This window comes from Leucopleurus acutus, assembly GCF_964270905.1.
Source record: "Leucopleurus acutus genome assembly, chromosome: 12".
NCBI classification, from domain to species: domain Eukaryota; kingdom Metazoa; phylum Chordata; class Mammalia; order Artiodactyla; family Delphinidae; genus Leucopleurus; species Leucopleurus acutus.
This window is the reverse complement of record NC_139154.1, coordinates 80,378,304-80,401,880: the sequence shown is the minus strand read 5'-3', so window position 1 is coordinate 80,401,880 and position 23,577 is coordinate 80,378,304. Positions and strand designations below refer to the sequence as shown.

Sequence of the window (23,577 nt, the reverse complement as noted above, 5' to 3'; positions counted from 1 at the left end):
TAGCCCCCGCTCACCACAATTAGAAAAAGCCCGCACGCAGCAGCGAAGAGCCAATGCAGCCAAAAATAAATAAATAAAAATAAATAAATTTATATTAAAAAAATACATTGCCTCCTATACCTGAATGCCTATAAAGATGAGTTTTGTGAGATAGGTTTGTTCTATGTTGTTTAATCTCAATTCCTTGTCTTTACTTAGCGTCTTTATCATTGCCTTGGAGATTCTGACCAAACGCCACGAACTCAGATCTAACCAAAAGGGAACAGTGGCCAACTTCTGTGCAATCACCTTATTGACCCACTTTGTTCTTTTGAGATAGCTGCCGGAGGCTGGTTTTCAGACTCTATCCACAGTTGGGAATATCCAAACTTTCAGATGATTCTATCTTTGAAAAGGGATTCTGAAAACCAGAATCTTTTCGTGTAATCATTATCTCTGCAAACAAAGACTGTTACATAAAATCATTCTGAATGTATGGCTAATACGTAATGGAAAAATACAGTTTACAAAGGGAAATTGAAATTGAACTCACCTGTCCACTTTTCCCTATTTCCAGCTCCATTATGGCAACAGGAGTGTGCATTTGAGCTGAGTGTCTTGACTGCGATTTGCCATCAACTCTCCAGCTCAAGCCCCGAAGCCCACTGTCCCAGCGGCTCTGGTTCATGAGGCTCTCTCGGATTTTTGTCTTATGGCTCTTCCAGAATTTGGAAATGACAGCAGCTTGGTCAGATGTGATCCCGCCTTGCTTTTTGGTTTGAGCAGTCAAGAATGCTTCCAGCTGGTTGAAATCCATGTCTGCAGATGCAATAGACTATAATGACAGAAAAAATAACAGATATGAATTTGGTAGATAACTAGAAAAAGATGCATCTTAACTACAGATCACATTTTGAGTGATTCTTAATCACTGAATAAGCTTTCAAAAAGGGTCATCAAAAGACAGTAATGAGAATAAGCGCTTCATAAATACAAAAATATTCCCTTTGAAAATACTGAATATCAGAAAAGCTATTGTGAAAAATTCCATGTTGGAAATTCCCTGGTGATCCAGTGGACAGGACTCCATGCTCTCACTGCCTAGGGCCCAGGTTCAATCCACAGTAGGGGAACTAAGATCCCACAAGCCCCGTGACGTGGCCAAAAAAAAAAAAAATCCGTGTCACTCAAATTCTCTATCAATAACTAGAATCTATAAATATCCAGTTCCATGATGAGGAAATAATAAAATATAAATAAAGTTAAAATGTAAAAATAATAAAACAAGAGAATAAAATGAATTAGTGCTCTGATGAAATCTTACATAATTTCACAGTGCCTCATAGCCAGGCTTGGTTTGATATACTATAACTGGGTAATGCCTTGTCCATACGAAGTACTAAGTAAATTTTGTTAACTGAATGAATTAGTTTAGTTTTATAGCCCATCTTCAACCAAACAGCCAATAATACTACAATATCCAATAATACTACTCTGAAACTGTATACTACTTTATTCTTTTCCATAAATTTTCAAACCTTAATTGCCATTGCTGTTCTGAGAACAGTAAGCACCTAAACTGAAGCGGGAAATCATCAAAGGGCTGGGGCAATGGAGCTCTGAATAGGTCAAGCTTTCCCCTGCCTGGACATGAGGATTGATATGAGCTCCAAACCAGACTATCATAGTACCTCCTTTCTCTGGGCCCAATGATTGATCCAAATTAATCTCCCAATTTAGGAGGAGAAGTGGTCTTGTCTCCTGAGGTCATGGTACCAGAAGAACATGAGACTGGAGGGCTGCAGACAGACATCTTTGATCTTTTGGCAAAAGCCTGATTGCAATAAAATAGAATGAAGCCAAGCAGAGATGAGAGTGGGTTCTAATGGAGTGATACCCTGTTCTGTAATCCCCAAGGCCTTGGTTCCTGCAGACCTTTCTTCAACTCTGTATGTTATCTCGGCATCTTTTCCACCTGGAGGCACCAAAAACTCCCATTTACTATTCAGGATAGTTTAAGCTGTATTCCTATCATTTGGAACCAAGAGTCCTGCCTACACTTGAGCAGTAGCAGTGAGAACAGAGGAATGTAAAGGTAGACAGTGTACAGGTGGAGTATAGGTAAAATAGGTGGAAGGGAGGCTGAAAGACAAACATGCTGTCTTTCATTCCTCCATTAATATGAAAAAGTTGTACGATAAATATTACAACATAGATTAAACAACATAGATTAAAGATATTTCACATTACATCACATTACAATTCAACAAATGTTTACTGAATATCTGCCTATTTACCAGGTTTTGGGTAGGAGGACCCAAAATCTCTGGCTATGCCACTCAATAGAAACATTAATTTGTATAATATATTATAATTAAATAAAATTATTTCTACCGGCACTTTGCTTCATACTATCACATCACAACACAGGTGATGTGTATCATTCTTTTCCTCAAAGCATATTAAGAAATCTATTCTGGGGCTTCCCTGATGGCACAGTGGTTGAGAGTCCACCTGCCAATGCAGGGGACATGGGTTCATGCCCTGGTCCAGGAAGAACCCACATGCCGTGGAGCAGCTAGGCCCGTGAGCCATGGCCGCTGAGCCTGCGCGTCCGGAGCCTGTGCTCCGCAACGGGAGAGGCCATAACGGTGAGGGGCCCACATACCGCAAAAAAAAAAAAAAAAAGAAATCTATTCTGATTTAACTTCACTTGTGACAGAAGTTATTTTGGTTGGGTTCCAGTCAATAATATCTTGAACTGGGGTCAGTTCATCCAAAAAAGGTGTTACCATCTCTGTAACATATTCTTCTTTTTACTTGCTCAACTCTTTAAAAATGTAAAAACCATTCTTAGCTAATGGGCTATACAAAAATAGTGTGTCCTGCAGGATGTAGTTTGCCAACCCCTGCTCAAGAACATCCTACAAAACAAACTGACACATGTCCTACATGACTTGGCAATGTCCCATCTAACATTATGTGGAACCTGTTTATAATTACCTGGGCCTAGAAATTAATCTTTTTCTTTTTACATAAAAAATTATTTTTTGGCACAGTTTTAATAAGCTCTAAATTTTCCAGGAATGCAACTAATACAGCTTGTATCAATATTTTGGTTTGGTCAGAACTTTACAAATAAGTTGTTGAGCATTTTGGAAAATCTCATTACCAGTGGCAATACCATTCACATTTTGATTTCTGAACTACCAAAACAACACATCTATATATGTCTGAGAATCACTACAAGAAAAACTCCTGCTGAAAGATTTGGTCTCTTTTTCAGATGAGGATATACAAGAAACTCATTGACTTGAACAGTCTTTCTGAGATTGTTAAGCAGATTACTTCCATCAGTATTTAGCCGGGAGTCGAGGCTGAATCACTACTGCAGATGCTTAAATCAACTATTTTAATAAATTGATTATCAGTTGTTTAAAGGGGAAAAAAAAAAGAAGGAGCAAGGGTGGGTGGGAGGAAAGTAGATGTGGCTATAAAACTGCAACATGAGGGATCTTAGTGGTGATGGAAAGCTCTGTATCTTGACTGTACCAATGTTAATATAGTGGTTGTGATATTATACTACAGTTTTGCAGTACGTTATCGTTAGGGGGAATCAATAAAAAATACAATGGTATCTCTTTGTATTATTTCTTATAGCTGCATGTGAATCTACAATTATCTCTAAATAAAAATCTTAATTAAAAAAAGAAACCTACATCAGGCCTATTTCTTGCTCTAAATATAAGTGCTTTAAGAGGGCAGAGACCTTGCCTCTCTTGTTTAATATTTAACCCCTGGAGCCTCGCACCGTGACTGGCATATAGTAGGTGATCAGCAAATATATAATGAATGAGTGAATAGTTGGATGAGCATGAAATCTGGAATCCCCCCCCAAAAAAACTAGTACTGTACTCACTTGATCTTGGGAAAGTCATTTAGTCTTGTTGTACCTCAATTTCCCCATTTATAATATGTAGATATAATATAGAATATGGTTATTTTAAAACTTGGCTCCAAAATTCTTTGACCCTTCTCCCACAAAGAGTTAAGGGTCTATGTCCTATTCCCTAGAATATGGGCTGTGTGAGTGTTTGATCATGGCAATTCCAACTATATGACATTCTGGAAAAGTCAAAACTATGGAGACAGTAAAAAGATCAGTGGTTGCCAGGAGTTAAGAGGGAGGAAGGGAGAGATGAATAGGTGGAACACAAGGGATTTTTCAGGTAGTGAAACAATTCTGTATAGCGTACAAAATCTGATACTAAATGGTGGACACACATAACTAAACATTTGTGTAGAAAGAATATACAAACAGAATGTACCAGACAAAGAGTGAATTCTAACGTAAACCGTGGATTTTAGTTAATAATGTAATCAACACAGGCTCCTCAACTGTAACAAATGTACCACACTAATGCAAGATGTTCATAATAGGGGAAATTGCTTGGGAGCAGAGAGCAAGGGAGTATATGTTAACTCTCTGCACTTTCCATTCAATTCTTCTGTAAACCAAAAACCGTTCTTAAAATAAAGTATATTAAAAAAAACCCCAAAAACTAGTGATAGATACAAAAACATGCATAAATTTTAGATATTATGCTGAATTTTAAAAGTTAGATACATCGAGTATATATACTGTATGATTCAATTTATGTTATGTTCTAGAACAAGCAAAACTAATCTATGATAACAGAAACCAGAAAAGTGGTACCTAAGGCAGAGGTGGGGCTGACTGGGAAGAGGAATGAGGGAACTTTCTGTGGTGATGATAGGATGATAAGATGATGATAGAAGTGTGGATTACACAGGTATATACATTTCTCAAAAACTCAAACTGAATACTTAAGTACTATCATATAAATTATACTCAATTTTTTTAAAAAGCAAAAAATAACTTCTTACAAAAAAGATACCATTTTTTAAAGTTACAAATTCAAATGAAATACTGAGATTTTGTAAAGTATATAACTGACAGAAGAGTAGTATGCAGAATATATAAAGAACTCCTTGAAATCAAAAAAACCTAACAGCTAAAAATTTGACCAAAAATATGAGCAGACTATTCATAGAAAGGGAAATTTAATAATAAATCAATCAATAAAAATATGCTCAACATAACTAATAATAAAGAAAATGTAAACTAATACATTTCCCTTCCATTAAACTGGCAAAAAGTAAAATGCCCCACAATATTAAAAACTGTTTCTTTACTTCCTCACCAACAATTCTCATATACTGTTGTGGGAACAGAAGATTTTTGAAGAGCAATTTTGCATTATCTGTCAAAATTTAAGATGTACATATTCTAGAACTCAGCAACTCTTCTGCAATGGAAAAAACTTAGAGGAACTCTTATACCTATGCACTAGGAGTCCTATGCAGGAATGGTTATTGCAACAATGTTGGTAATAGTAACAAATTAGAATCAACTCCAATGTCTGGAACAACAAAAACAAAAATGGTTAGTGACATTCAAACCATGGACTAACACACAGTAAATGAATTAGAATTACATCTATCAACATGGAAAAGCACAAACACATAATGCCGAACAACAATAACAAAAAAGACAACTGCACACAAATATATAAAGTATGATACTATTTATATGAAATATTATAAGATAAAAAATACTATAAATTTAAAATATGTATGTAGTAAAAATGTAAAATTATGCATGAGATTGATAAACACCTAATGCAGGCCAGAGGTTACTTCAAAGGACAAGGAGAATGAAATCTGAGAGGCATATAGAGGGCTCTAGTAGTATCTACAATTTTTTTAATGTTTTTAATAAAACTAACTTTAGAACAGATGTACAGAAAACTTATGAAGATAGTACAGATTCAATATACCACACACTCAATTTCCTAGGTTATTAACATCTTACATTAGTAAAGTCACGCTTGTGACAACTAGTGAATCAATATGGATAACATTATTATTAACCATAGTCTATATGTTATTCATATTTCCTTAGTTTTTACCTAATGTGCTTTTTATGTTCCAGGATCCCATCCAAGTTACACTACATTTAGTCATCATGTCTCCTTAAGTTTCCCTCGGCTATGACAGTTTCTCAAACTTTTCTTGTTTTTGATAACCTTGACAGTTTTGAGGAGTACTGGTCAGGTACTTTGTAGAATGTCCCTCAGTTTGGATATGCCTCATGTTTTTCTCATGGTTAGACTGGGGTTATAGGTTTTGGGAGAAAGACCAGAGGTGAACTGCCATTCTCATCATACCACATCAAGGGTACATGCTATCAACATGGCTTACTACTGCTAATGGAAACTAGCTGAGGTAGTGTTTTTCAGGTTTCTCCACTGTAAAATAACTCTTTTCTCCCCCTTTTCTATAATCTACTCTTTGTTGGGAAGTCACCATGAGCAGCCCACACTTAAAGAATAGAATAGAATAGGAAGTTACGCTCCACCTCCTTGGAGGCAAAGTATCTATATAAATTATTTGGAATTCTTCTGTGTAGGTCAATAATGTTTTAAAATACCCAAAAATGAAAGAAATAATAAAGATCAGAGCAGAAATAAATGAAATAGAGACTAAAACAAAACAAAACAAAAACAAAAAGATCAGTGAAACTAGGAGCTGGTTCTTTGAAAAGATATACAAAATTGATAAACCTTTAGCCAGACTCATCAGGAAAAAAAAGAGAGAGGGCCTAAATAAATAAAATCAGAAATGAACAAGGAGAAGTTACAAAGGATCATAAGAGATTACAACAAGCAAGTATATACCAATAAAATGAACAACTTAGAAAAAATGGATAAAGTCCTAGAAATGTATAATCTCCCAAGACTGAATTAGGAAAAAACATAAAATATGTACAGACCAATTACCAGTAATGAAATTGAATCAGTAATTAAAAAACAAAGCAAGCAAAAAAACTTCCAATAAACAAAAGTCTAGGACCAGAAGCCTTCATAGGTGAAATCTACTAAACGTTTAAAGAGTTAATGCCTATCTTCAAACTATTCCAAAATAGATTGAAGAGGAAGGAATGATTCTGAACTCATTCTCTGAGGCCAGCATCATCCTGATACAAAACCAGACAAAGACACTGCAAAAAAAGAGAAAATTACAGGCCAGTATCACTGATAAACATAGATGCAAAAATTCTCAACAAATATTAGCAAACCAAATTCAACAATACGTTTAAAGGATCATACATCATGATCAAGTGGGATTTATCCCAGGGATGCAAGTATGGTTCAAATCTGAAAATCAATTAATGTGATACACCACATTAACAAATCGGAGAATAAAAATCCTATGATCATCTCAATAGATGCATAAAAAGCTTTTGACAAAATTCAACATCGATTTATGATAAAAACTCTCAACAAAGTGGGTACAGAGGGAACATACCTCACCATAATAAAAGTCACATGTGACAAACCTGCAGCCAACATTATACTCAACAGTGAAAAGCTGAAAGCATTTCCTCTAAGATCAGGAACAAGACAAGGATGCCCACTCTCGTCACTGTTATTCAACATTATACTGGAAGTCCCAGCCACAGAAATCAAACGAGAAAAAAAAATAAAAGGAATCCGAATTAGAAGGGAAGAAGTAAAACTGTCACCATTTGCAGATGATATACTATATATAGAAAATCCTAAAGATACCACCAAAAAACTATTAGAACTAATAATTTAATTCAGTAAGTTGCAGGATACAAAATTAGCATACAGAAATCTGTTGCATTGCTATACACTAACAGAGAACTATCAGAAGAGAAATTTTAAAAATAATATCATTTACAGAAGAATAAGACACCTAGGAACAAATCTAACTAAGGAAGTAAATGACCTGTACTCAAAAAACTATGACACTAATGAAAGAAACCAAAGACAACACAGACAAGTGGAAAGATATACTGTGCTCACAAGTTGGAAGAATTAACATTGCTAAAATGACCATATTATCCAAGGCAATTTAAGATGCAATGCAATACCTACCAAAATACCAACAGCAGGGACTTCCCTGGTGGCGCAGTGATTAAGAATCCGCCTGCCAATGCAAGGGACACGGGTTCGAGCCCTGGTCTGGGAAGATCCCACATGCCGTGGCGCAACTAAGCCCATGCGCCACAACTACTGAGCCTGCGCTCTAGAGCCCGTCTGCCACAACTACTGAGCCCACACACCACAACTACTGAAGTCCGCACACTGTAGAGCCCGTGCTCCACAACAAGAGAAGCCACTGCAATAAGCCCGTGCACCACAATGAAGAGTAGCCCCCGCTCGCCACAACTAGAGAAAGCCTGTGAGCAGCAACAAAGACCCAACACAGCCAAAAAAACAACAACAACAACAACAGTATTTTTCACAGAACTAGAACAAATAATTCTAAAATTTGTTCTAAAAGGCCACCTACTGAATGGGAGAAGGTGTTTTCAAACATATATCTGGTAAGCAGTTAATATCCAAAATATACAAAGAATTCATACAACTCAATATCAAAAAAAAATTTTTTTTAATGGGCAAAAGACCTAAACATACTTTTTTTTTTTTTTTTTTAACGCGGGCCTCTCACTGTCGTGGCCTCTCCCGTTGCGGAGCACAGGCTCCGGACGCGCAGCCTCAGCGGCCATGGCTCACGGGCCCAGCCGCTCCGCGGCATGTGGGATCTTCCCGGACCGGGGCACGAACACGTGTCCCCTGCATCGGCTGGCAGACTCTCAACCACTGCGCCACCAGGGAAGCCCCCTAAACAGACATTTTGCCAAACACATACAGATGGCCAACAGACACATGAAAAGATGCTCAACATCACTAATCATCAGGGAAATGCAAATCAAAGCCACAATAAGATATCACCTCACAGCTGTCAGAATGGCTATTATCAAAAGTCAACGAATAATAAACGTTGGCAAGGACATGGAGAAAAGGGAACCCTCATGCACTGTTAGTGGGAATATAAATGGGTGCAGTCGCTATGAAAAACTGTATGGAGATTCCTCAAAAAATTAAAAATAGAACTACCATACAAGAATCATTAATCTCTCTAATTTTACTCCATATCAAAAGAGGAAAGCAAACTTGCTAGTTTAATATAATAAATATAAATTAATGTGAAAAATCTTGGTTCTTATGACCAAGAATAAATACTGGGGACATAATTTCAACAACCCAAAAGTACTATTTCTTAAGAGTGTATCAAATATAAGTGATAAATCAATGCAATCTAATAATTTGTAGCTCTTTTTAATCAACTCAATAAAATACTGTCAAAGATAAATAATAAACTTCTAGGATAAGTATCTTATTAACTCAAATATAAGATGACCTTGAATTTAGGTAATTCTATTTTTCCAAGAAAGAAACAAAGTTTAATTGTAAGAAATATTCTTTATCATGGTCAGTATTGCTAGTAACTCATATATATATAATTTAAAAAAAAAACAAGCAGAAAATTCTCATCCACAAATAATATACTTACCATCAATCTCATCCTGCTTGGAAATAACTGTCTTTTTCTAGTTATATTATATGTGGGGTTTTTAATATTGTAAGAAAAAAAATATTGCTGGAATATGCCAAGGCAGTTGTTTGAATAGATAGCTATTTCTTTAGTGAGTAAGTTATATCCAAGGAGAAAGAATGATTAGGAATTAAGCAAGATAATGCATGAGATATAAATATTTGCTTCTCCAACCCCTTAATGGGAACAGTAATTAAGAATTTCAGAAAGTTATTCACTCCCCTAATTTCCATTAAGTAAGTGAACTGGAACACATCATGCAGATTTAAATTCATCATTTCTGAAGAAAACAGACTGACAAGCATAGAGGCAAATCAAGAACTAACAATAGTTCAACCCCCATAGAAACTACTCATGGTAACCAAAAACAAATCTTTACTTGTCAACAGTTCTGTGAAGGTTCCAAGAATATGCTATGCCATAATGTGCACACATTCCCTTAGTTAAGCCTATAAACTACAGAATGCTACCAGCTGTCAATACAAAGAAATTAAGACCTTGAGAAAGCAAAAGCAATTTGCCTCTAGTGACTATTAATATTAGCTTGTTAGTAAAGGGTAATAAAGAGAATGTTTTTCTTCTGATTTATTTCACCAGAATATTTTCTGACAAAAATATATATTTACACAATTAAAGATCAAATACCAGGTCAAAAGATCTTAGTTGCACTTCTATAGCCTCTTGGAATAAAAAATCATATGATGAGCTAAAGCAAGTGAAACTGTCCAAAAAATGGTTTAGGTAAACTAGTGTTTTCTAATGCTCTTAAAAGTTTTCTTGTTTTTTTTTTTTTAAATTTGTATTTATTTATTTATTTTATTTATTTGGTTGCACCAGGTCTTAGTTGTGGCAGGCGGGCTCCTTAGTTGTGGCATGCGAACCTTCAGTTGCAGCATGCATGTGGGATCTAGTTCCCTGGCCAGGGATAAAACCCGGGCCCCCTGCACTGGGAGCGTGGAGTCTTATCCACTGCCCCACCAAGGAAGTCCTCAGTTTTCTTGTTTTAAAAAACTAAATATTTCCCTTGAAATTGCTTATGATATTATTTTAAGTAGAACATAGTCCAAAACATAAGCAGAAATAGTCCAAAAGAAAAGCAACTCAGTTTTTGTGTGGTTTTTTTTTGTTGTTGTTGTTTTAATTTATTTGGCTGTGCTGGGTCTTAGTTGCCGCACACGGGATCTTCATTGCGGCTTGTGTGCAGGATCTTCATTGCGGCATGCATGTGGGATCCAGTTCCCTAACCAGGGATCGAACCCAGTCCCCCTGCATTGGAAGCACAGAGTCTTAACCACTGGATCACCTGGGAAGTCCCGCAACTCAGTTTTGCCTTTTATCTACCTTCACTAAATTCGTAAAATCTGGTTTACTGTACTTACAGTTAGAAAATGGTTTTTCTGTTTGAAACATTTCTCTGGGCTTTAGTTTCCCTAAAATTAACTGAAGGGGATTTGCTAAGTGATGTCTATGTACTCCGCCCCCCGTATTAACATTCCATGTTGCTGTATCTATACACTGAGCTACACAAAATTGCCAGTGTGCAACTGTTTTTGACTTACAAAAATGGTAATTTGAAGTGGTTCAACCTTGCTAAATTTCCAAAGCTTTATTCCCTCCTATAAACTATCTTTGGCATAACTCAGCTTTTGTATTCTTTTTTTTTTTTTTTTGAAGTATAGTTGATTTACAATATTGCGTTAGTTTCAGGTTACAGCAAAGCAATTTGGTTTTATATATATATGTATACATCTGCATTTTTTTCACTTCTCATTATAGGTTATTACAAGATATTGAATATAGCTCCCTGTGCTATAGAGTAAATCCTTGTTGTTTATCTATTTTATATAATAGGTAGTGTGAGCTTTTGTATTTTTTTTTTTTTTTAGCTTTTGTATTCTTAAAGTGGACCAAAATGATGAAAGCTGGCTCTCAATTCCATTTAGGATTGAATGTACTTTATTAGAAAATTTTTGTAAGGCCTATTTTATTCCTGAAGAAAAAGTAGATAATCTGATATGGAAACCCTCCTATGTTACTACTTCACAATTCAGTTTTGAGTATTTGCAGAATTTGTTCTAGCCCACTCAGTTTTGACTCCACTTGTTATCACCATATAATCTTCTTCATCACCGAGTTTCAACCACCTTCCTATCAGGCCCTGTCCTAAGCTCTCAAAAAAGATGAATAACATGAACATGACTTTGAAGAGCATACAGTCTGGTGTGTAACCAAAAGCACAATGCAGCATCCTTGGCTTTCCTCATTTGCCAGGAAATCTAGAGCAGTACTACCCAAAGTACAGTCTGCAGATCAATGCCAGTCCACAAACTTCATTACAAGTCCACTATGAGGTGGCTGTAGAGACTGAGAGTAAACATTCAGAAACTTTTGTGGCAATGTCACGGTATTTTTATGTTGATTATTCTAACAAAATAATTGAACCTTATATTTTCATGTATTTTTGGTGAGAGACTGAAAATTCTAAAAACACAACACAGACACACACACTACAAATCTGGTCCTCAACAGACATCATTTAAGAAGCACTGGTGTTGAGGATTCTATTGTTTTTGCAATTTAGGTCAGCTGCATTTTAAAGTAAAAACACTCATCTCCTATCAGACTTCAACAACTAATAGCTAATTGGTCCCATTTCCACTATAATAAAAATCCTGGCTACATTTAAACAGGGGAAAAAAAGGTTACCAAGAAGAAAATAAGGTGCTGGCTATGGACAACTTGGAAAGATTAAGTCCAAGCTAAAATTAAGAAAAGAAAAAAATGCTATTACTTTTCACTGGGGAGAAAGGAAAATATTACAAGTTGACAGCAAATTTTATAAATCACTGTTGTCTATGCCTGGTCCTTCTTACAGGAAAAAAAAAGCTATAATCATTTGAATTTCTCAACTTACACAATTCAGAATTGAAAATTACCAACAGAAGGAAACTTCAGCAAAAAGAAGAGCTATGGAGTGGATAGGAGAATTTATTCCTCTCACATCTGTGTAATTAGTCCTGTTTATTGCCACCTGTGGTAAAATAATAAAGTCTCTGTTTATCTGATGTCTCCATGGCTGGGAAGTTGCTGGAGTCTTTGTAAACAAAATACAACCATGTTTCATTTGGCACAGGTAAACACAGAAGTGCAATCAAATCATATTTCAAACGCAAATTCATATTTCCCATTACTAGATTTAATACGCAATGACTAGCGTATCTGTTGAGTACTACTGCCATATTCTGCATTCTAATTTAACAAATTTACACATTAAAAAAGAAATTAATTTGGTTTCGTAAGACAAAAATTTAGCCAATGACAGACTCACCTAGAGTACCTCTGGACACATTCCAAAGTTCAGTGACTTACACAACTACTATGTAACAGTCACTATGCCAGGAACTTTCCAGTTTTCTGGCTGCTTTAACATCCATTAAGGGCAGACAGGTGAAAAGTTAACCAAGCCCAAAATCTGGTGATAGAAAGCTAGGTGAGAGTGAGAAAAAATAGAAGTATACACTCTAACAGAGTGATGAATCTGGTTAAATATATTAATATCAGGTAGCAGCACACCAGTGAAAACTGAAGCTTGAACATCAACAATTTAAAAACAGCCTCTAAACAATAAATAAATAAATAAGAACAGCTTCAAACAATTGGGAAGTCTTTGGTATACAGCAATTAGTCATTGTGCTCTAACAAATTTTTTTTTTAAGTGTAAAGGGTTTTTTTTTTAATTATGTGTTAACACAGACAAAGTTATTTAAGTCAATAAATTTTTAAGGAATTTCACATGTTCTGATTCTTTCCACTGCCAATCACCTTAGTTCCTCCAAACGCATAATCTTCAAGATAAAATAGCCCTTTCAAAAAGAAGTTATCATATAAGTCAGCCCACAATTCTTTTAGTTAGGCTTCTTTGATCTCCAATGAAATATGGAAACACTTCAAAATTCCCCACCTGTAATCTTTGGGATCCAATTTCCTCAAGCGATTTACTTTAGGACCATGTTTAGGGTCAGGAGATGGATCTGCCTGGTTCTGAATTTGATACCCTCTAAAAACGTATTAGGTTCAAATCATATTCACTCCTAAGCCATCACACCCTAGAACAGTACAGATCATTGGGATATGCCAATACCTAAGATAAAGTTTGTTAGGATTTTCATAGTTTACTTGGCATGTGCTCTAACAAATTTTAATCGTGTTCTCGGAGGTATGCTTAGCTAGTAAGCATACCTACCCAACTTCTCAGAATTTTCAGGGCAGCTTCATGGAACTTGTTTCCTTAAGGATATCAAACCTTGATATTTCAATAAGGTAAATACTTATTTACCCTTTTGTATGTTTGAAAATTCTTAGAAAAGTTTTTTTTAAAGCAAAAAAAATAAAATACTGAGGGAAAAAAAGGCAAAGGAGTCTCATGTGAGAAGGGTACCTGAACTTTGAAGCTCCAACTCCTGTCCTTGAGATTTATCGTGCCCTTAAAGATAACTCAACCCCTTGCAGCAGCCATTTTTTTCACATTTAGTAACTACTCTGGTGGATTTTTAAACATCTATCCCTAACTCAGATTACACTTGTTTTTTCAAGATCTTTCTTAGTCATTTATAAGATTTCACATACTTTAGTCAACATTGGTCAGTTGATCACCAAATATTTATTAAGTGTTCACAAAACTCGACACCATGTTGAAATACATGCTCACACTATGTTTACAGTTTAGTAGGGAGACTACTGATCACATCTATAATTTTCTCTATTGAAGTAGTTTCGGCTCTGGTTTTTGAAATAGTCCACTTGGTAGCTAGGCCTAGAAGATAAATCACACTGCTAATCTAGATAGTCTTCTCCATTAAATAAGATATGTAATTTATCAGAAATTGTCAGCTTGAAATTACAGAAATTAAAAATAATTCAGCACATTTTACATGAAATTTTATTTCCATGTTTATGCTTCCATATTAATAAAAACCTGACCACAGTAATTTTAGAATTTTTAATTATATTCATCTATAGAAAAATAAATACACCTGCTATTCTAAATATTCACAAAACAGTTATTTATATATCAAACACTCTAAAGTCAACTAGCTAAAAAAATAAAATTCAGGTAATAATAGGTATAGAAAAACTACTCAATCTCTCAATTGTTTATCACAAACACAAAACTGAAAAATATAACAAAGAAGATGGCAGAAATAATAGAAAATAGTAAGAAACGAGTGTTAGGACTTCTGGGTACATAGATTTCTCTGGTACAGCTAAGAAGCAATTCCCACTGTAGAACTCCAGAAAGACAAAGAAATGGAAAGCACTAGGTACTTCTGAGTGAAAGAGAAGTTGGAAACCAAAGAACTGGTTGAAAATCTGCTTACTTAACCCAACTACTACCCCATCACTTCCCCTGGTGAAAGACTGTGGGTTTCCATTCTACAGAGTTAAACTAGAGGGCTCTGGACTCAAGGACTCGAGGCACAGCTCAAGGTAAGGGATTCATTCTGAAAACTGGGAGATAAAGTGTAGGTCTACTTACTGAATGATGGGCTACCTAGTCCCCTTCCACCATCGACCCTGCAATGCAATTGGGACATGAATGACCCAGAGTTGAGCCAGTCTTCATAAGTTAGGGCAAAATCCTTCACAAAGAGGATACCACCTCAGAAACCAGCCATGGAGCTGAGGGATTCCAAGCCACCCATACTTATGACCAAGTGGCTATAAATTTGGGGTTCCAACTACCCCGTTAAGCTCAATAATTTAGCAGAACAAGCCACAAACTCAGAAAAACACTACACTTACAATTACAGTATTATTATAGCAAGAAAGTACATAAATCAGGATCAGCCAAAATAAGATATGCATAGGGCAAAGTCTGAGAGGGTCCTGAATGCAAAGTTTCCATGTCCTCTCCCCAGAGGGTCAGGATGCATCACCCTCCTGGCACATCAATGTATAACAATACACAGATTATTGTTTGCCAGAAAAACACACCCAGGGTAAAAATTCCAGTTTTTATTGGGGTTTCATTATATAGGCATGACTTTGTTGTTTTGCTACTGAGTTGTATAAATGCTTTGCATATTTTGGATATTAGCCCCTTATCAGAAATATGATTTGCAATTATTTCCTCCCATTCAGTAGGTGGCATTTTCATTTTGTTGATGGTTTCCTTTGCCGTGAAGAAGCATTTTACTTTAATGTAGTCCCACTTACTTATTTTTGCTTTTGTTGCTTTTGCTTCTGGTGTCAGATTCAAAATATTATGGCCAAGACCTATGTCAAGGAGCTTACCGCTTATGTTTTCTTCTAGGATTTTTATGGTTTCAGGTCTTATGTTCAAGTCTTTAATCCATTTTGAGTTAAGTTTTGTGTGTGGTGTAAGATAGTGATCCAGTTTCCTTCTTTTGCATCTGGCTGTCCAATTTTCCCAATACCATTTATGGAAGAAACTGTACTTTCCTCATTGTATATTCTAGCCTCCTTTGTGGTAAATTAATTGATCATATATGTTTGGGTTTATTTCTGGACTCTCTATTCTGTTCCATTGATCTATGTGTCTGTTTTTTATGCCAAAACCATACTGTTTTAATTACTATAGCTTTGTAATATAGTTTAAATTAATCAGGGAGTGTGATGCCTCCACCTTTGTTGTTCTTTCTCAAGACTGCTTTGGCTACTCAGGGTCTTTTGTGGTTCCATACAAATTTTAGGATTGTTAACTCTATTTCTGTGAAAAATACCATTGGAATTTTGATAGGGATTGCATTGAATCTGTAGATGTAGGTAGTATGGACATTTTAACAGTATTAATTCTTCCAGTCAATAGTACAGGTTATCTTTCCATTTAATTGTTTTCTTCTATTGCTTTCATTAATGTCTTGTAGTTTTTCAATACACAAGTCTTTCATCTCTGCCAGATGGATGATAAGCCTTTTAGATTATATGTGTGCGGACATATGTTACTAATACAGGTATTCCAAAAACTGTTTGAAGATCATAGAATTTGTCAATATCCTTGTTGTCCAATTATTATCTTAAAAAATAATTATTTTTTTTTTTTTGGCTGCATCGGGTCTTAGTTGTGACATGCAGGGTCTTTGTTGAGGCATGCAGGATCTTTTGCTGCAGGATGAGCTCTTTGTTGTGGCATGCGGGCTTCCCTCTAGCTGTGGCATGTGGGTTTTCTCTCTCTAGTTGTGGCATATGGGCACCAGGGCACGTGGGCTCTGTAGTTGTGGTGGGCAAGGTCCAGAGCGCAGGGGCCCTGGAGTTTGCGGCATGCAGGCTATCTCGTTGAGACGCGAGAGCTCAGTAGTTGTGGCACACGGGCTTAACTGCCCCGCGGCATGCGGGATCTTAGTTCCCTGATCAGGGATCGAACCCACATCCCCTGCATTGGAAGGCAGATTCTTTACCACTGGACCACCAGGGAAGTCCCTATCTTAAATTGCTGTGTCACAGAAATAACTAAGTTTTCTTATTAAAAGTCCATCAGATCTTTAACCATGGCCATTTTTTAAAGTCTTTTGTCATTTTTAGACACTTACTATTTAACTCTGATACATTTGCAAAAGTACTTCATCTTCAGAAAGATTCATGGAAAGGACTGACAAGTACTCTAGAATACAGGTTTTGATAACTTTAAAATCACACCACTGAAATGGATAAGAATTTCCAGAACTCTAATGGAAAAACAGGACTCATGCAGAATAAGAATTAGTAACATGGGATTTAGTGAACTGATGAGAATGATTATATTTTATGACTTTTTGTTTGAAACATTGCTTGTTCTTTAATGTTTTGAGTTAAACAAACAGGTGTTTGGAATAAATCTAAATAATTTCATTCTTAAAGAAAAATCAAATAGTTCCCTGACCTTGCAAAATATATTTGAACTAAAATTTTTGAAAGCCATCTTTTCCCATCCACTTCACAATGAAATAAAAATTTCAGATCCAAATTTTTACTTGGGGAAAAATATAAACATGCATTTTCCTTCAATGAAAAATTATGCATTTCTTTCACATAAAAATTATAAGGAAATAATCTTGAGGTTGTAATTTTTAAAACACCTGAAAAATTATTCTACCTATTATATGTGATCTTAAAACCAAGTTATCTGACACAGATCTGTGGAACAAAATTGAGAGTTCAAAAATAAACCGTTATATTCATGGTCAATTGATTTTCAACAAAGGTGAAAAGGCAATTCAATGCAAAAAGGATAGTCTTTTCAACAAATGGGGCTGGGATAACTGTGCACCCACATGCATAAAGTTTAATTTAGACTATGTTCCTTAAGTTTTCATTATCACATTCCTAAGAAGTGCCTCTAGACATTTTAAACTTAATTGTGCCCTACCCTCAAAAAATTTTAATGCCACAAATATCCTGTTTATCTGTTTATGTACTATAGATCTCTGCTTTATACATAAAAAATTGGTTCATTCTTAAAGAACCAATTCTCTCCTCCACTGAGAATGTATGAGAACATTAACTCACAAATACACAAAAATTAACTCAAAACGGATCATATACAAAAATGTAAAACTTAAAATTGTAAAACTTCTTGGAAAAAAACAGAAGAGAACATCTTTGAGAACTTTTGATTATGCAAACAGCTCTTTAATACAACAGCTAAAGTATAACCCATAAAGAAACAAATTCATAAGCTGGTCTTTATCCAAATCAAATACTTTTGTAGTTCAAAAGACACCTAAATGACAAGCCACAGACTGGGAGAAAATACTTGCCAATCATATTTCTGATAACAAACTTGTATCCAGAATATATTTTTAAAAAGTTCTTATAACTCACTAATAACACAAAATGACTGAATTTTAAAATGGGTAAAAGATTTAAATAGACATGTCACTTCTGTAGCTTTTGGGACAGATATCTCTTGGATCCATGCCTAAGCCATAAAAAGGCATATGGTTTGAGTCACATTTGAATTAGCATATTCTCTGAAGCTGGGTTAGGGTCCCAGGCTTCTTTTTTTAAGGTACACCTTGGGCTGGAAGTTATTCCTGGCTTTGGTTTCAAGGCCTCTCTGTTCTTTGCTTCGAAGCCTCTGTTTTCTCAGGCTGCAAGTTCTTGGATTTTTGTTTCAAGGCCTCTCTGTTCTCCCTACTTGATCCTGCTCCTGTCATGGGAACTTAGTCAACTGAAATCCTCCTTCTCAAACCCTTGCTGACTATACGCTCTGCCACTATGGCACTAACTCTACTTTGTCCCTTGTTGACATGATTTTACTAAGAACAATTTAGAACTTTCAAGGCTCCTTTGGAAAAACTTAAGATTTCCCAAGCTGGCTCCTCTAAGGCTTCCCCATTGCACTCCAGCCCCTCAACTTCCTACAGTCATTGGAATTCCAGACCCCTGCCGACTCCCTCTAAGGACTCAAGGAACACACAAAAGCAACCACTTAGATAAAAAGGTCCAAATCACATAAGTTAGTTCGCATGTCTGGAGTACACTGTCACGTGTGTGCATCCTCTACAAGTGGTTGTGCTTTTGTGTACTTTACTGTACAGTACTGTATAGAGTACAGTAGTACAGTAAAGATAGTAGTACCTTTATTTCAAGCCCAGGATGTCCGGAAGCAAGTGTAAAAGCAGCAGTGATGTAGCTGGTACTTCTAAGAAGCGCCAAGCAATAATGAGGGAAACAAAAGTGAAAATAATTGAGAGTGGAGCGACAATAGGAAGAAGTAACTAAAGAACTGAAGAGATTCACGACGCAGGATATGGCAAGGGGACTTTCTTTGAGGAGGCACCATTAGTTTTTGAGGCACAGGACCCGAACGAAGAATAATACACGAAGGTTGCAGGAGCAATTCAGAATGCAATCCGTTGCTACCATGTCATCTATGATCACTGGATCATTTTTTCAAGAGGGTAGATAGAATTGAATCCAGCAAGGAACCAGAACCTGTGTCATCAACGTCAGGCATGAGTGAAACTGCAGCTTGCCCTCCGTCTCCTATTGCTGATGATCCTTCAGCTCTACCATCTCCCAACTCCTCTCCCTCCTCCAGTCAGTAACTCTTCGTCCCTGTTCACTCAATGCCAGTCCCTGTATGCCAGCTGTTATACTGTACTACTGTACTTTTCAAGGTACTGAACTGTAAGATTAAAATGTTTATTTTTTGTTTGTTCTTTATGTATTATTTGTGCAAAAAGTATTATACACCTTTTACATTACAGTACTATATAGCCAATTGTGTCAGTGAGGTACCTAGGCTAACTTTGTTGGACTTACGAACAAATTGGACTTATGATGAACGCGCTCTCGGAACGGAACTTATTCGTATGTAGGGGACTTACTGTAAATATTCCTAAAACTCTCAGAAATATAGGAACTAACCAAAATATTTTTCAAGTTCACGTGATTTGAAAATAATGTGATTTGGTAAATAACAAAACTTTAGTATTGTTGGTTTAATAAAACAGGAAGGTCCTCAAACTTGTCAGCATTAAGTTTAATGCAGACGTACATTTTATTCTACTTGGACTTACTAGTCAAATAAGCCAATATTATATTTACTAGATGCTTAAGATCATAAAACTTACAGGTTTGATTTTAATCAAATCGAATCATTATTCTGACAAACTTTATTTCAACAATAACTGTATTTTTAAATGTGACTGCTTTGAAGTACTTTCCCAAATCTTTTTGGTAACTTGAAACTTCAAGTTATACTATGTTAAATAATAGATATTTATTGAATATGTGGGTCATTCCTAAATAAAATAAAACATTGAAACATTATTACTGAATATAAGTTTAAGTGCATATAGTTTTGTTTTCTTATTCTTACAAAGAGACTAAAGATATTTATGTCTAAATAAACATGCTCTTGTCACACTGAGAAGGTACACTATGAAGAAGCATATATGTCTAGAAGTTATGAGATAATATATTCATCAAATGTGCTAATCTGCTATAAAATGCTAGTATATGACAGGCAATTCTGTTGTCTACTAACTAGTTTTCTCTATAAAGGTTACTAATGGTTAAAAATTATCATCATTTTGGAGAATAAAAACCATATGATCATCTCAATAGATGCAGAAAACGCTTTTGACAAATTCAACACCCATTTATGATAAAAACTCTCCAGAAAGTGGGCATAGAGGAAACCTACCTCACCATAATAAGGCCATATATGACAAACACACAGCAAACATCATTCTCAATGGTGAAAAACTGAAAGCATTTCCTCTAAGATCAGGAACAAGACAAGGAGGTCCACTCTCACCACTCCTATTCAACATAGCTTTAGAAGTCCTAGCCACAGCAATCAGAGAAGAAAAAGAAATAAAAGGAATACAAATTGGAAAAGAAGAAGTAAAACTGTCACTGTTTGCAGATGACATGATACTATACATAGAGAATCCTAACGATGCCACCAGAAAACTACTAGAGCTAATCAACGAATTTGGTAAAGTTGCAGGATACAAAATTAATGCACAGAAATCTCTTGCATTCCTACACACTAATGATGAAAAATCTGAAAGAGAAATTAAGGACACACTCCCATTTACCACTGCAACAAAAAGAATAAAATACCTAGGAATAAACCTACCAAGGGAGACAAAAGACCTGTATGCAGAAAACTATAAGACACTGATTAAAGAAATTAAAGATGATACAAACAAATGGAGAGATATACCATGTTCTTGGATTGGAAAAATCAATATTGCGAAAATGACTATACTACCCAAAGCAATCTACAGATTCAATACAATCCCTATCCAATTACCAACAGCATTTTTTACGGAACTAGAACAAAAAATCTTAAAATCTGTATGGAGACACAAAAGACCCCAAATAGCCAAAGCAGTCTTGAGGGAAAAAAATGGACCTGGAGGAATCAGACTCCCTGACTTCAGACTATAATACAAAGCTACAGTAATCAAGACAATATGGTACTGGAACAAAAGCAGAAATACAGATCAATGCAACAGGATACAAAGCCCAGAGATAAACCCACGTACCTGTGGTCAACTAATCTATGATGAAGGAGGCAAGGATACACAATGGAGAAAAGACAGTCTCTTCAATAAGTGGTGCTGGGAAAACTGGACAGCTACATGTAAAAGAATGAAATTAGAACACACCCTAACACCATACACAAAAATAAACTCAAAATGGCTTAGAGACCTAAATGTAAGACCTGACACTATAAAACTCTTAGAGGCAAACATAGGAAGAACACTCTTTGACATAAATCACAGCAAGATCTTTTTTGATCCACCTCCTAGAGTAATGGAAATAAAAACAAAAATAAACAAATGGGACCTAATGAAACTTAAAAGCTTTTGCAAAGCAAAGGAAACTACAAACAAGATGAAAAGACAGCCCTCAGAATGGGAGAAAATATTTGCAAACGAATCAACGGACAAAGGATTAATCTCCAAAATATATAAACAGCTCATGCAGCTCAATATTAAAAAAACGAACAACCCAATCCAGAAATGGGCAGAAGACCTAAATAGACATTTCTCCAAAGGAGACATACAGATGGCGAAGAAGCACATGAAAAGCTGCTCAACATCACTGATTATTAGAGAAATGCAAATCAAAACTACAAATAGGTATCACCTCACACCAGTTAGAATGGGTATCATCAGAAAATCTATAAACAACAAATGCTGGAGAGGGTGTGGAGAAAAGAGAACCCTCTTGCACTGTTGGTGGGAATGTAAATTGATACAGCCACTATGGAGAACAGTATGGAGGTTCCTTAAAAAACTAAAAATAGAACTACCATACGACCCAGCAATCCCACTACTGGGCATATACCCAGAGAAAACCATAATTCAAAAAGACACATGCACCCCAATGTTCATTGCAGTACTATTTACAATAGCCAGATCATGGAAGAAACCTAAATGCCCACAGACAGATGAATGGATAAAGAAAATGTGGTACCTATATACAATGGAATATTACTCAGCCATAAAAAGGAACAAAATTGGGTCATTTGTAGAGACGTGGATGAATCTAGAGACTGTCATACAGAGTGAAGTAAGTCAGAAAGAGAAAAACAGGTATCATATATTAATGCATATATGTGGAACCTAGAAAAATGGTACAGATGAACCTGTTTGCAGGGCAGAAATTGAGACACAGATGTAGAGAACAAACGTATGGACACCAAGGGGGGAAAGCGGTGGGGGGGTGGGGGGGGTGCTGTGATGAATTGGGAGATTGGGATCGATATATATACACTAATGTGCATAAAATGGATAACTAATGGGGCTTCCCTGGTGGCGCAGTGGTTTAGAGTCCGCCTGCCGATGCAGGGGGCATGGGTTCGTGCCCCGGTCCAGGAAGATCCCACATGCCGCGGAGTGGCTGGGCCCGTGAGCCATGGCCACTGAGCCTGCGCGTCCGGAGCCTGTGCTCTGCAATGGGAGAGGCCACAGCAGTGAGAGGCCCACATACCGCAAAGAAAAAAAAAAAAAGGATAACTATTAAGAATGTGCTGTGTAAAAAAATAAATAAAATAAAATTCAAAAAAAAACACTATCATCATTTTCGGACTTCCCTGGTGGTTCAGGTCAAGGATCTGCCTTCCAACGCAGGGGACATGGGTTCAATCCCTTGTTGGGAAACTAAGATCCCACATGCCACAGATCAACTAAGACTGCATGCTCTAGAGCCTGCATGACACAACTAGAGAGCCCACATGCTGCAACTATGAGCCCGTGCACACTGGAGCCTGCGCGCCACAACTAGAAAGAAGCCTGCGCCACAATGCAGAGCCTGTGCACCACAACTAGAGAGCACACACACTGCAACTACTGAGCCCGCGTGGTCTAGAGCCCACACGCCACATCTAGAGAGAAGCCCACATGCCACAACGAAAGACCCTGCATGCCACAAAGAAGATCCTGCGTGCTGCAACTAAGACCCAACGCAGCCAAATAAATAAATAAGTAAAATTTTTTTTAATTATCATTTTATATGTAACCAAAACTACTAGAAGCAAATAAGCGTTAAGGGAAACATCTCTGTATTAAAAGTATTCAAGGAATGTAGGATATGTTTATCGAGGGGGAAAAAGAATGAGTA

At 36.3% G+C, this 23,577-nt stretch overlaps 1 protein-coding gene across 1 annotated transcript in view; it reads right to left on the bottom strand.

The window, feature by feature from the left end:
• Positions 1-23,577, bottom strand: part of COMMD1 (copper metabolism domain containing 1) — a gene marked incomplete at its 5' end in the record, with an annotated part of 150,812 nt that overhangs the window by 85,528 nt on the left and 41,707 nt on the right. The window contains one exon of the mRNA XM_082851388.1: positions 533-814. Within this exon, the coding sequence (XP_082707514.1) occupies positions 533-814 (282 nt within the window). The remainder of the gene's footprint in view (positions 1-532; positions 815-23,577) is intronic.